Source organism: Giraffa tippelskirchi, chromosome 12 (genome assembly GCF_054371585.1).
Source record: "Giraffa tippelskirchi isolate mGirTip1 chromosome 12, T2T-mGirTip1v1.2.pri, whole genome shotgun sequence".
Lineage (NCBI taxonomy): Eukaryota > Metazoa > Chordata > Mammalia > Artiodactyla > Giraffidae > Giraffa > Giraffa tippelskirchi.
Window position 1 is genome coordinate 100,572,201 of NC_137286.1, and position 13,886 is coordinate 100,586,086.

The 13,886-nt window shown below is 42.1% G+C and overlaps 2 protein-coding genes across 14 annotated transcripts in view; one reads left to right on the forward strand and one right to left on the reverse strand.

The window, feature by feature from the left end:
* Window positions 1–1,772, forward strand: part of LOC145529256 (uncharacterized) — a 336,599-nt gene extending 334,827 nt beyond the window's left edge. Inside the window, exons 4-5 of the mRNA XM_081549261.1 lie at window positions 38–155; window positions 1,237–1,772. Coding sequence (XP_081405387.1) covers window positions 38–155; window positions 1,237–1,311 — 193 coding nt within the window. The 3' untranslated portion in view covers window positions 1,312–1,772. The remainder of the gene's footprint in view (window positions 1–37; window positions 156–1,236) is intronic.
* The window catches only part of B3GLCT (beta 3-glucosyltransferase), a 104,998-nt gene that overhangs the window by 6,360 nt on the left and 84,752 nt on the right, over window positions 1–13,886 (reverse strand). For all 13 annotated transcript variants that reach the window (XM_081549245.1, XM_081549253.1, XM_081549258.1 and 10 more), the window contains 3 exons: window positions 11,869–11,968; window positions 7,650–7,769; window positions 1,417–1,561 (listed from right to left, as the gene is read on the reverse strand). In XM_081549245.1, the coding sequence (XP_081405371.1) occupies window positions 1,417–1,561; window positions 7,650–7,769; window positions 11,869–11,968 (365 nt within the window). The remainder of the gene's footprint in view (window positions 1–1,416; window positions 1,562–7,649; window positions 7,770–11,868; window positions 11,969–13,886) is intronic.

Genomic DNA, 13,886 nt, shown 5'->3' on the forward strand with positions numbered 1-13,886 from the left:
CTTATCGCTTCATTTACTAATGAATTCTTCCCTAAAGAAGCTGCTATAAAACACTAAGACCATGCTGTGTGCTGTGTGTGCTCAGTCGTGTCCAACTCTTTGCGGCCCCTTGGACTGTAGCCCAGCAGTCTCCTCTGGCCATGGGATTTCTCCAGGTAAGAATACTGGAGTGGGTTCCCATGCCCTCCCTCCGGGGGATCTTCCCGACCCAGGGATCGAACCTGCAACTCTTGCATCGGGTTCTTTACCACTGAGCCACCTGGGAAGCCCCAAGACTGTAATATTACCAGTGACAAATTATTTCCCTTATACACCAACAGTTTTCATCATCCTTCCTTTCTGTGAGTGAAACATTATGAGATAGAATAAGAGAGAGGGGTCAGAGAGGATAACCTGCTTTTCTAAGTCCTCAGAACACCACATACAAGCTCAAGGTTTTAAAAGATGGCAAAGTACCTTCTGACTTGTACCAAGAAGGTGGCTTCTCAGACATTTCTTTTTGCAAAGTTTTTTTTTTTTATCCTTCCTTGCAGTCCTCAAGAACGCAAAAAATGGATTCTGCCTTTCTTGGTAACTTAAGCACTCTCTGTGCCTTGTTCAAGTTCTCCTGCAGTGTTCTTTCATGCCCAAGTCTCTAGATGGCTACTGGTTATTGAATAAAGCATGAAGACTATTATTTTCAATGTAAGGGAGGACACTTAAAATACATGTGCATTTAAATATTTCCAATTTCAAAAAGCTTTGAATTTCTCAACAATGGGTGTGAGCTATGGTTATTTTGTAAACTTTTACATAAAATGTAAAAATAATGTAATAGGATTTCCTTCTTACCCCACATTGCAGGATGGTGACCTTATTAGCACCAACCACCCCTTGTGAACATCACCTCATCTCTTCTATAGCCCCTAGAATATACACTTATTGAAGTACTATACTGAAATTTAATTAGTTTAAAAGCAACCAAAGGGGAGAAAGCCCAATAAAAAGGCAGCCAATGCTGTAAAGACTGAGGCCAGTGGAGAACTGCAAACACTGCGTGGTAAGCAGGACAATATTGGGTCAGTCCTGATATTTCTAAACAGCATCTGATAGTTTCTAAATGCCATCAATTTTTTTTTTAACACAAAAGGGGGTGGGGAGAAGGAACAGCTTTTACCTGGTCCTGCATGCAAGGATGCAGGTCAAACACCATTTCATTTTGCGTATGTTTCTGTGTTCTGTCTTCATGCTGTACAGGTACAGCATCAACCCTTTGGACAAACAGGTCTAGTTAAGGATGTCCCCCCTGGAGCCTGTCTACACAGTTCTTAAGACTGTTTCCAGAAGAATATGTGAAGAGAAAAAAGTAGGATCTTCAAGTGAAAAGAAAAATCCCCATCTCCTACTCTGAGGTAGGAATAAAATCCTTCTTCTCACCTGATGGAAGAGAGGACTGTGTGTCACAGGGATTCCTAACCCACTGAAGCACATCCCCAGGACCATGTCATCTGGAGCATCGTTGCTGTAGCAGCGACACTTGCTGGCGAGAAGTCTCCGGATGGCCTCTCTGCTGAAGACCATTCTGGGGGAAGCCAGAGCAGACAGAGAAGGCAGTTAGGTCCTTGCAACTGGTAATCTAACTGAGGAAATAAGAGTTGAGAGCCACGTTTCTCATAAAGATGTTAACATCAGTAGTGTTTCATAAAAATCACTTTTAAGATATTTAATAAGCAATTGTATTTCTTCATATATATCTTATACACAAATAAATAGGCATTATTCTTTTTCTAGTATGTCATTGGAAAATTAGAAGAGTTTGTAAGTTCACACATGCTTAATGAGATCAGTAACAAAATCTGCCAACATTCCCCCAGCAGGCAGATGGACCCAGATACACAAGGTACCTAAGTCATACAGGTGATAACTGACAATGAGATCAAATCTAACTGAAAAACATGCGTGGCCCACGTGATTCCTGCTCACAGAAGCCTCCTTAAGGTGATTTTGAGAAGGGTGGTGGGAGAAAGAGACTAATTTGCCTCCACTGGTGCTAAAACGCTGCTTGACCTGATACGCCAGGTACATCCTAGTGGAACTCACACCGTCCTGCCTTTCTGTGCTCTCCCCAGGGCTGCAGGAAGCTAGAAACTTTGCAGTACCCTCCAGACTCCCTGGCCTGCTATGTCCCGGCTTCATCCTGACAACAAGGGGCACATCCCTGGAGGAGACTGTCTGCTCCTGGCTTGGGTGGTCTCTATACAGAGGCAGGGGTTAGGGATGCGGCAGCCACGGGCTCCAGGAGCGCGGGCACAGGCTGGCAGAGCTTTAGGGACGGTTCCCAAGCAGGAGTGGGAGCCAGTCCCGGGTCCACCCCGGGGGCTGCGTTGCTAACCTGACAGCAGCAGTGGCCTCAGCAACCTGTACCAACGGGCTCCCGAAACCAGCACCTTCACCCCTCCAGCCTCGGGGACAACAGCACTTCCTGAGCTCTGGGTAAAGCCACCAGCTCCCTCTTACTCCACTGGCCCTTTCCAATACTCTTGTACCAAGTTCCTACAGTAAATTCTCCTCTTTTTAAATACAGATCAGTTTCTGGTCTCCCTTCTGGTCCTAGAGTACTACTAGATGTTTTCATATCTGAATAACCAAGAGCTGACAGGACTAAGATGATTCAAAATTCACTCCCAATAAGCAAAGACTTTACTGACGACAAAACTTATCTATGTATCCATATATTCCCATCGTCAAATAGAGGGTCTCACAGTAAGTCCTCAATAAAGGTCTGATGATCCAACAAGTGAGAACAAAGCCGTGTTTGCAAAGTTCTTCCTGAGGGAGAGAAACAGGACGGAGCCCTTGAGCACAGTCCCTGATGCAAACACATCCGTTCCCGCTCAGCCGGGCTCAGTTCAGAACTGTGTAACTAGCACCAGTGACCACGGCCGGTGAAGCAGCAACATGGAAGACACTCCCGGCCTTTGCTGAGATGTCAGAAGACTGGATGGAATATGACAAGAGGAAAAAGAAGCTCTTTATTTAAGCAGATACAAGGAAATATAGCTGTACAAGAAGAAAAATGGTGCTATGAACTATACAAAAGGGAACTGCAAGTTTGAAACTCACCATGAACTGCCTCTCTTAAAAATTGAGCATTCATCAGTGACTCTCAAAATGGCTTAAAGACTTAAACGTAAGACATGATACCATAAAATTAGAAAACAGCATAGGTGAAACCTTCTCTAATATAAATGGTACAATGATTTTTCTTAGGTCAGCCTCCCAAGACAATAGAAATAAAATAAACAAATGGGACCTAATCAAACTTGGAAGCTTTTGTACAGCAAAGGAAGTCATAAAAGAAAGATAACCTATGGAATGGGTGAAAATATTTGCAAATGATGTAACAAGGGCTTAATCTCCAAAATATACAAATAGCTCATACAGCCCAACAGGAAAACAACCCAATCAAACACTGGGCAGAAGACCTTAATAGACATTTCTCCAAAGAAGACACAGATGGCCAATAGGCACAGGAAAAGATGTTCAACATCGCTAACTATTACAGAAATGAGGATCTAAAACTACAATGAGGCACCACCTCACGCTGGTCAAAATGGCCATCATTAAAAAGTCTACAAATAGCAAATGTTGGAGAGGGTGTGAAGAACAGGGAACTCTCTTACACTGTAGGTAAGAATGTAAGTTGATGCAGTCACTATGGAAAATAGTATAGAGGTTCTTCAGAAAACTATAACTAGAATTACCATATGATCCAACAATCCTACTCAGACAAAACTATAATTCAAAAGAGATATGCACCCCTGTATTCACAGCACTATTCACAACAGCCAAGACATGGAAACTAAAATGTCTAACAGATGAATGGATAAAAACGATGTGATACACACACACACACAATGGAATACTATTTAGTCATTAAAAACAAAATGAAATAATGCCACTTGCAGCAACATGGATGCAGCTAGAGATTATCATATTAAGTGAAGTTGTCAGAAAGAAAGACAAATACCATGCGATAGCGCTTTTATGTGGAATCTAAAATACGGCACAAATGAATCTATCTACAAAACAGAAACAGACTCATAGAAAAGAGACTTGTGGTTGCCAAGGGGGAGAAAGAGGGATGCAGTGGGAGTTTAGAGTTATAGATGTAGGTGTTAGTCACTCAGTCACGTCCGACTCTTTGTGACCCCATGGACTGCAGCCCACCAGGCTCCACTGTCCATGGAATTCTCCAGGCAAGAATACTGGAGTGGGCTGCCATTTCCTTCTCCTTATAGATGCAAGCTATTGCATTTAGAATGGATAAAGTACTAGGTCCTACTGAATAGCACAGGAACTACATCCAATCTCCTGGGATAAACTATAGTGGAAAAGAATATTTGAAAAGAATGTCTATATGTGTATAACTGAGTCACTTTGCTGTACAGCAGAAATTAGCACAACACTGTGTAAATCATCAGTTAAAAAAATAAAAGTAAAAAATAATTATAAAAAAGATGCTGAAAGGCTGTAAGACTAATAATATGACTTCCTTTAATATACAATATAGTAATTTTAAAAATAATTTAAAAATAAGTAAAACTAAAATAGGAGTCAGGGACTTGCCCAAGGGCATACCAGCAAATCAAGACACCTGCAGAAGATACAGTGTGTCAGAAACAGGCCAGACCTGTCATGGGCTCTGAGCAAATGAACAGGTCATGGTGGCCTCTCTGGGCAACAGTGCCAAGGCCTCTTCCAAGGAGGAGCCAAAACACCAATGACATCCTGACCACAGCTTCATACCCAAACATATGTAAACATTTTTTAAGAAAACAGTTATTGAACTAATTGTCTCTAATTACCCAAACTTTCAAGGAGTAAGCAACGAAGTGGAAAACAGACAACTGGATTCTAATATTGCAAAGGTCTCATTTTCCACACATACATCACTGGAGTCCACACTCCTGGGTTATCCCTGATAACCCTGGGGCTTAAGAGGGTGATTTAAAGCAATGGTTTTCAAAAACTTACTTGACTCTAAACCACAGTGAGGAAACAAGAAACACAGTCCATATGTAACCATTTATGTTTTGTATATGTGTGTAAAACTGAAAAATACACAAAACATAATACATAATATATCTATTTTATTCTCTTCTGTTCTATATTTCATTAGTTTTAAATGTTGGTTGTGATCCATTAACTGGTTTTTAAAAGCCATTGATTGATTCTGACTTGCTGTTTAGAAAAAAAGCATGTTGGGTCTTAAGCTAGATCATCAGAAAAGTCTCTTGCAACATCAGAGAAACTATTATGCCTGCAGCTTTTATCAAAGGCAAAAATGAGACCATCGCATGAAGAATGTTTCTGCATCTTTGTTAAGTGCTGCTACAAACAGAACATTACACTGGTCCATGTTAGTCATATAAAGATCAGTACCAGTGTTCATGCATCTGCTTATTCATTTGTCCCCTGAACCCTGTAAAACTGCGCCTCCAAAATAGGATGTGAGGATGGAATGAGAAATGAGATGCAGGTGCCACCCTCAAATAATTCATAATTTGGGTGGAAAACAGGAAAGTAAATAGGCAATTAAATGATAATGGTCGGCATAATGTGCTTCGTGTATATGAGGAAGGTATCAAACCCAGATTCAGAAGCCAGACTAGCTTAGGGCTTGAGAGTGATATATTGTCCTCAAGAAGCAGAAGGATTAGCCAGGTGGCCAGGGGCGGGGGTGGGGGGAGTGGGGAACTGTGCTATGAAGAGACCAGCAGACGCCATATGTGAGGGAAGGGTTAAAAGACAATGCCTCTGAGGAACTGAAAGAGGTTCAGCACGAATTCTCTCAGGATGAGGGTGCAGATAAACGAGGCTAAGATGATAAAATAGCATCTGCCAAGACAGGCAAGCCTGGTGAGCCCCAGTGAGGAACTGGACTTTATCCCAATGGAAATGAGGGGCTGTACAAGGGCGCGAAAGACTCCCACTCCCCTCGTCCCGCAAAGAAAAATCCAAATAAGATACAAATCACACTAACCTAAGGAACTGCTGAAGAGATGAGTGAGTGGAAGCCTAGATGAGCTGGCTTCCAGGGAAAAGCCTTGCCCAGGCGAGAGGGCCTGGGGATGGGAAGGCAGGAGGAAAGACAGGCTAGAGCCATAGCCCCAAGGCCAGGTCTCGTGCACCTGGGAGGGCTGGGGGTTAGGTCAATGAGAGGTGGTTAAAAGTGAGGCCCAATCCAGGTCAGTGTGAGTCTGGTTGAAATCTGAGTGATCATCTTCTCGTCAGATGCCTGCAGTAGGAGAGGGTTCACACAAACAGCAACAGGAAGGCAGCGCAGCCTCTGAGCAGGGAGAGAGAGGACCACAGAGAGTCTCTGACAACAGCACCGTGGGGAGGAGGACGAGGGGCGGGGGGGGGCCAGGAGGCTATGGCTGCCCCTTCTGGGGTCAAAGTATTAACACATTCCTGCTGCAAAATATATCAACCCAAGTATGAAGCACAGTTGTTCAGTCGCTCAGTCCTGTCTGACCCCTTGCAACCCCATGGACTGTACCATGCCAGGCTTCTCTGTCCTTCACTACCCTTTACAAAAGGGGAAACTCTGGCTTAATGGACACCAGCCCATCACCCAGGATACTAATGCATCACCACAAGGCTGTAAAGAGCTGGAACCTTCTTAAATGATGACGAGCTCAACACTCCTCAGCTTGATACTTTAGTGTCTTCTCCAAGGCCCCTGTGGACCCCTGCTTCCTACTGCTAATGGCCTCAGGTAGATCAACAAAGATCAGTACCTGCTCGGGCCTGGTTATCACTAGGAAAGGCCACCTCCACAACCATGTTGCAGTCACCACTAACCAGGCCAGACCAACACAGGAACCCCTGGAAGACCACCCTGTAGTCGTAAGCCCAGTTCTAACCTAGGGGATTGCAAAGTGAGAATAAAAAATCCAAGGGTTCAGAAATCTACAATCCAGTGAATGCTGCCCACCACATAATGGATACTCAACAAAACCTGCTGAATACATGTAAATCAGTACAGTGGATAAGATCTCCCTGAATACCCAGCAGCAAATACTATAGAAACAACAGAACAGACTGACTGCTTGATTGATTCACCTACATACATCAAATCAAAATCTCTCCCCATAAGAGATTAGGCAGAAGCTTACTTAAAAGCATTGATTCTTAACTATATTTAAAACCCATAAATTCCACACAAATATCACATAATTGCTTAAATCTAAACTTCTGTAACTACTCTTTTCCCCAAATATAATCAATAAGCACTGGATAATTAAGAAGTCTAATGAATTATTTTCTGAAATGAAAATCTATATCCAAAATTTTTTTTCATTCAAACAGATGATCAAAACTAACCGGCTGCCTAGAAGCAATCACATTCCTACCAACTTCCCTGACATTCCTATATATATATCATCTATATACACATACATTTATATATATATATAAAATTTCTTCAAGGCATAAAATGTTCTTCACTGTGGGTTCTTTTTAATGTTCACGTTCCTGTCATAGTAACAGCTCCCTCCCATTTACAGAGCACTCAGGTATCAGCCTAGAGCCTGTGGCCACAGACCCACCCCTGCATCCTGGAAATAGAAGTGTAATTCCCAGAAAGCCAAGCCTATAGTTACCCTCCTCCTCCTGTGACGTAGCTGTAGCCGCCGGTGCCCAGCCCGTAGCCGTAACGCTCTCCCAGGAACACAGGTTCACGGGCGTCGTAGCAGCTTAGCAGGTGCTGGAGCCTGGAGATGCTAAGATTCCCAAGGGAACAGAAGTGACAGTTCCTTAATTCCAATGTGTCTGCAGAATACATATTTTACGGTTCTTACACCCCACGGGTTATGCTCTGCAATACTCTCTGTCAGTCACAGAGATGAAATTCAGGAGACTTACAGAAGCAAGATTTTTTTTAAAAAAAGAAAAACACTTGATGTATACTGTCCATCACCCGAAACAGGAGAGAAACTGAGAAAAAAGGGTCTCCTCCCCAGCTCTCACAAGCCCCGACCAGTGGTGGCCGCCTTGTGTGGATGGGGAGGGTGGCTGGTCAAGGAAGGAGGGGTGGCCAGTGGCCTGCTCCCCACTGAATGAACTCCTCAGTGTACCTTTTCAGACCAACCTGGTATTTTTTACAATACTTGATGGCTAAAAAAGGAAGGTAAAGTACAGATGAGTCCTTGGCAGGCAGGTGAAGGCAAGGTGGGAAGGGAATTTGAGCAGCAAAGCTTTCCAAGGAGACTTCAGATTGGGACACCCCACTGCACTGTACTTACGCCCTCCTCCAGGGAGGCTTCCCTAATCCGTGGCTTTCTGTGTCTGTTTGTTTATACCTCCAGCCCCTATGCCTCCTTGTCGTGTGTCAACAGTGACAGCTTCCACAGGGCTGTGGGAATATCCATGAGCTGCTCAGAAAAATGCATTTATCATTCACTTTATTCTCAGTTTCATCTCCTCTCAGTTTTTTTAATCTTTCATGACACTGGTATTTTTAAAACATAAATGCCCACCCTCCCTTTTAATAGATTTGTCCTCGTCTTGGGTTCGTCTGATGTTTCTTCGTAACAAAGGCAAGGTTACGCATTCTCAGGTGCAGGGATAAAGAAGGCAAGCTGTCTGGCCTGCGGTGTCTGCCTGTCCTCCACTGGGAGTGTCTGTTTTGATCACACAGTGCTGCCCGGGGTCTCCCCTGGACAGTTGCTGTTTTCCCTTTGCTGTTTCTCAGAGTCTCCGGCAGACACTTTAACACTAGCAAGTATCCTGGTCCTCATCAAAACTTATCCCTAGTTTAGCATCCGTCAGTGATTCTTGCCTGAATCGGTCTTTACTCTGATGGTGTCAGAGAGATGACTTTTCCAACTCCATCAACCAGTGAGAACTCCTCACTCCCTGCTAGCCAGAACCTGCCTGCTGTGGACTGAACTGTGATACACGCACAATATTCATATGCTGAAGCCTTAACCCCCCCACGTGACTATATTTGGAGATGGGGCTGAGAGAGTCAATTCCTAGGCAGGTTGATAAGAAGTCCAGGGTCCCCAAGGAGGAGAAAGGGGTCTGGGGCTCTAGAAGCGGAGACGGGGTCTGGAATTCTCAAGGAGGAGGAAAGGACAAACATCTTTTTTCTTTCATCTACATTCCTTAGTCTCAGTCACATAAGTTTCCTTTAAGCCCAGAACTGATGATTGCACAACAAACAACTCAGTTTAAACTCTGTACTAAGGATTATATAACAACAATGTATCCTGCTTGAGGATAGGTTCTCCTTTCTGAAAACCTTCTGGTTAATCCTGTTATTTTAAAATGTAAATTATGGGAGTGGGTCTAGTAAGATGTTTACAACCTTGAGACATTCTTTCAATTTACTGTAATAACTAATTTAAAAAGTATGTAACTCCCTTGCTTAGACTATCAAGGGGGGCACTCTCCATCCCCTTCCGATGTCTCTGTCAGAAGCTTTCTCTGTCCCCTTTTATACTTTAATAAAATTCTGCTGCACAAAAGCTCTTGAGTGATCAAGCCTGGTCCCTGGTCTCAAAGTGAAATCTTCTTCTTCAGAGATCACAAATCTGACACGGTTCCCCGTAAGCTGTCAGGGCCTAGAAGGAGGTTCAGTGAAGTCACCAGGGTAGGACTCGGATGCGACAGAACTCGGGTCCATATGAGAGGACACACCAGAGAACACTCTCCATGGCAGACAAAGAAGAGGCCCCGCGAGCACACACCAGGCCAGCGGCCACCCTCAAACCAAGAGAAGAGCCTTAGAAACCTGCCTCGCCAGCACCTTGATCTTGGACTTCCCAGCCTCCAAAATGAAAAATAAATTTCTGTTGTTTAACATAAATTATTTTATTATTTGGTATTTTGTTATGGAGCCGGATCTGCCTCATTACTCTTTTATTATAAGCACGAACTCACTGCCTCCTAATTGTCATGGTTCATAATCCATTATCATCCTCAATGACACTGATGCTCTTGTCCCAGATTCCGCCAGCGGGAACCTCTTCAAGCTTGCTCCTGTGTCCTCTTAACATGCACTTTTCTTTCGTTCTTTTTTTCCTAAGCACTTCCTAACTCTCCGGCATAAAAAAAAAAAAATGTTAAAATGTCTTCCTGTATCTTCCTTAAGTAAGTAAGTGAGTAAGTGTTAGTCGCTCAGTCGTGCTTGACTCTTTGCGACCCCATGGACTGCCACCCACCAGCCTCTTCTGTCCATGAGGTTTTCCAGGCAAGGATACTGGAGTGGGTTGCCATTTCCTTCTCCAGGGGATCTTCCCCGACCCAGGGATCGAACCTGGATCTCCTGCACTGCAGGCAGATTCTTAACCAGCTAAGCTACAAGGGAAGCTTCCTTGCCTCAACCTTAAAATCAGCTATTTCTCTGAGAAGGCCCGGTTCCTTTTAGTAGTAAAGTTGCAGTATTAGTTCTGTTCATTAGGTGCTCAGTGCTACTGGGGATCTTTGCGTATAGTCTTCTCGGTGTGAAGAACTAGAAAGATATGCGTGCGCACACCCACACACTGTGAAAACCATGAGTCTAATAGAAATTATGAATTCTTGCAGATTTCTCTGCTTCCAGTCTTCCAGCCTGTCAGCTTGACCTGGCCCATCCCATGTCCTTCCACACTGAGAACAGTGGCTTCCAACCAACACTATTACCACTTAGCCATCTACTCAGTCCTACAGCCTACCTAACGTACCTTCAGAGTTGCTTCATGACAAAAACCAGACCGACTGAAATCTCAGGAGTTGTTTGGCATTCCCACTCCTCTACCCCTGAAGGTGCGGCTCTAAAACCCATCTTCAGCAGTATTTGCTTTATATTTTCCCTTCAGTGTGATTATGTTTTCATCTGGAATACAGTTGGTCTGTCTGTTTCAGCTTTCTCCTCATCCTTATTGATTTTTCCCCTGTCCTTATAGATTCATTTTATTTTTCAATAGGTAAAATATGAGCACACTTCCCAAAGTCAAAACTAAACAAAGAGATAGAAAAGGGACACACATACCCCAACTCTGTCTACCCCATGCTCCCACCCACCCCTCTGTGGGAACTACTTCGTGGATTTCCAGTTTATCTGCCCACTTTTTTTTTGTACAGCTAAGTCCACATGGTTGTGTTGTATTTCCTCTTCTTTCTCACACATAGGGAAGGAGACAAAATACATTCTTATGCACTTGGCTTTTTCCACATAATGGTATCTACTGGAAATCACTCGATACAATTTGTTGATTTTTGTTTTTCAAGGAACCAAAATTTTGGCTCTTTAGTTTGATCCTCTGCTTTTTTGACCTCTACCTCATTATTTCTGCATGTATCTTTATTATTATTTTCTTCCTTGTTTATCTGGGTTGACTTTGTGATTCTTTTCCTAGCTTGAGTTGGGAATTGAATTTTTTATTTTTTTTGTTCCCACTGGCTTGGCAAACCTTACCCATCCCTTTATCATTAGACTTTTTGAGTGACTATGTTTATGTGTCTTTCATATAAAGCATAGATTTGGGGTTTGTTTTATGAAGCACTTTGAAAAGTTTGTTCTTTTACTAGGTGAGTTAAACCCACTCACATTTAGTGATATGACTGATGTTTGATTTCAACATTAAAATTATTTTAGGTTTGAATTATTTAGGTTTGAATTATTATATATATTATACTGTATTGTCTACTATCCATGTTTTAAAAATAACTCATTTCAGATACTGTGTCCTTTGGGGGGAGGTGTTGTTTCAGATGTGAGGATGAAATCCAGTCCCTATTTCTACATGCTGGCCAGCAGCAGAAGTACCCATCCTAGTTTCTGACTATGAATATATGTAGAATTTAAAGCCACCTGAGGACAAGAGGACCCCTTACCTTATTAATGTGTCATCATCCACAATGACCAACCATGGTATTTTGTCATGGCTGTGATTTAGAAATCTTTCCAAAATGGCAAATGTCTTTCCACAATGACCTAGGAAAGGTAAGAAGAAAACTTACAATGTATTACTTTCCTTAAAACGTTGTGAGTCAAAGTTTAAACCCTGGAATGCACTTAGGAATTTGAAATTTTGAAAATCAGCCTTTTCTAATTTCCATGGACTTAGTGAACCAGTGGGAACGATAAAAATCATGAAGTCAAGTCATTCATCTCATATATGAGGAACTGAAGACCTAGAGAGGTGAGGGGAATTACACAAAGTTAGGTATAGGAAACACTCTAGTTCATTCCAGACACACAAGAAATTTGATAAGTCTTGCAGAAATTACAGGAGCCTGGCTTCTTTCCTTAGACCTCCTTATTCTGAAAGAAATATTAGAACCTCAGGCATTACAACCTTAGGGAAACCATGGTGCAAGATACAATATTATACTGTCAATCATTTATTTTGTAAATATTTGCTATGACATTTCTAATATGCCAGACATGGTGGCCAGTTCTACGATGTACACTAAAGATACAGTGCTATCAGAGGCACAGTCCCTTACATGCCAACAGATAGCAAACTTTAATGGAAAATGCTGAGGCCAGGACAGCAATAAATGCTTGGGAAGAGAATGCAAGTCGATAAATAAGAATAAATCCCTCAATTCAACAAAGTATTAAGTGACATGGTAGAGAACAAAGCACTCAGTTTAACCTTTACTTTTCTTATTCTTGATCACTTTATGTATTTTTAACCATTATAGTATGGTTACCATAATACATTTTAGCACATTATGGTATATATTTTTGAAGGCCATCTCAAATTCCTTTTGGATAAGGTAGAATATAAATATAAGCAATAATAAGGTCGACTGAAAATAAATCAGGAATGCATCAATATATGAGTATTAGAGTCAATTTAGAGTCTAAAAAGCAAGATAAACAAAAAAAAAGAAAATTCAATCTGAAATCATTTTTCCAAGACAGACAGCAACAGACAGACTTGGTGATATATATACTAACCTTGTCAGAATAATCAATACTACAGGATGGCGTATCTGATTCTACTCTGTACTTTATCAATCAAGGCATTATGAGTGACAGTATCATAAAATAATCAAGATAAATTAACTCTATAGAACAAGATCATCAACTTACTACTCTTTTTTTCATAAAAAGGTTGGGGGGAACCAGAAAACTAAAGAAAAATGTGTAGGAACAATGGATAAAAATTCAGATGAATAAACACAGCATCTGAAGGTGAGGTGGCCAAATTTATACTTCCAATTTTTTGAAATAAAAAATGTTTTGAATTAGAAAGCCTGTGATCTGAAGAGAAAAACAGGTGTACTTCAACAATTTACTTATATTATTATATATGCCTATATGAACTTATATACTACATATGTCCCATGTAGAATGTGGTTAAGTGCTACTCAGAAGTACAAACAAAATGCATCCTGGACCGTAACAGACCATAAGCTTCTGGAAGATGGAAACCATCAGCTTCATTCCTGTTTCCCTTAGTGTCTAGCAGGGGCCAGCACACCACAGTCAAATCCTAGCTGAATAAATGGCTAAAATTAAATGAAGAGACACTTTGCATGGGAATATGAAAAATCAACTCTGGGAGGGAGGCTTTCCTGGTGGCTCAGGTGGTAAAGAATCGTCTGCAATGCAGGAAACCTGGGTTTGATCCCTGAGTCGGGAAGATCCCCTGGAGAAGGGAATGGCAACCCACTCCAGTAATCTTGCCTGGAGATTCCCATGGACAGAGGAGCCTGGAGGGCTACCGTCCATGCGGTCACAAAGAGTCGGACATGACTGAGTGCCTAAGACACAGGCACCCCATTATGGCCACAGTGAATTATGAAGGTACAAAAAATCTGTTATCAAACTCTATCATAACTGTCATGTGCATAATCGTCACGTATGTCAATCACATACATATGACCAACTAAAAACT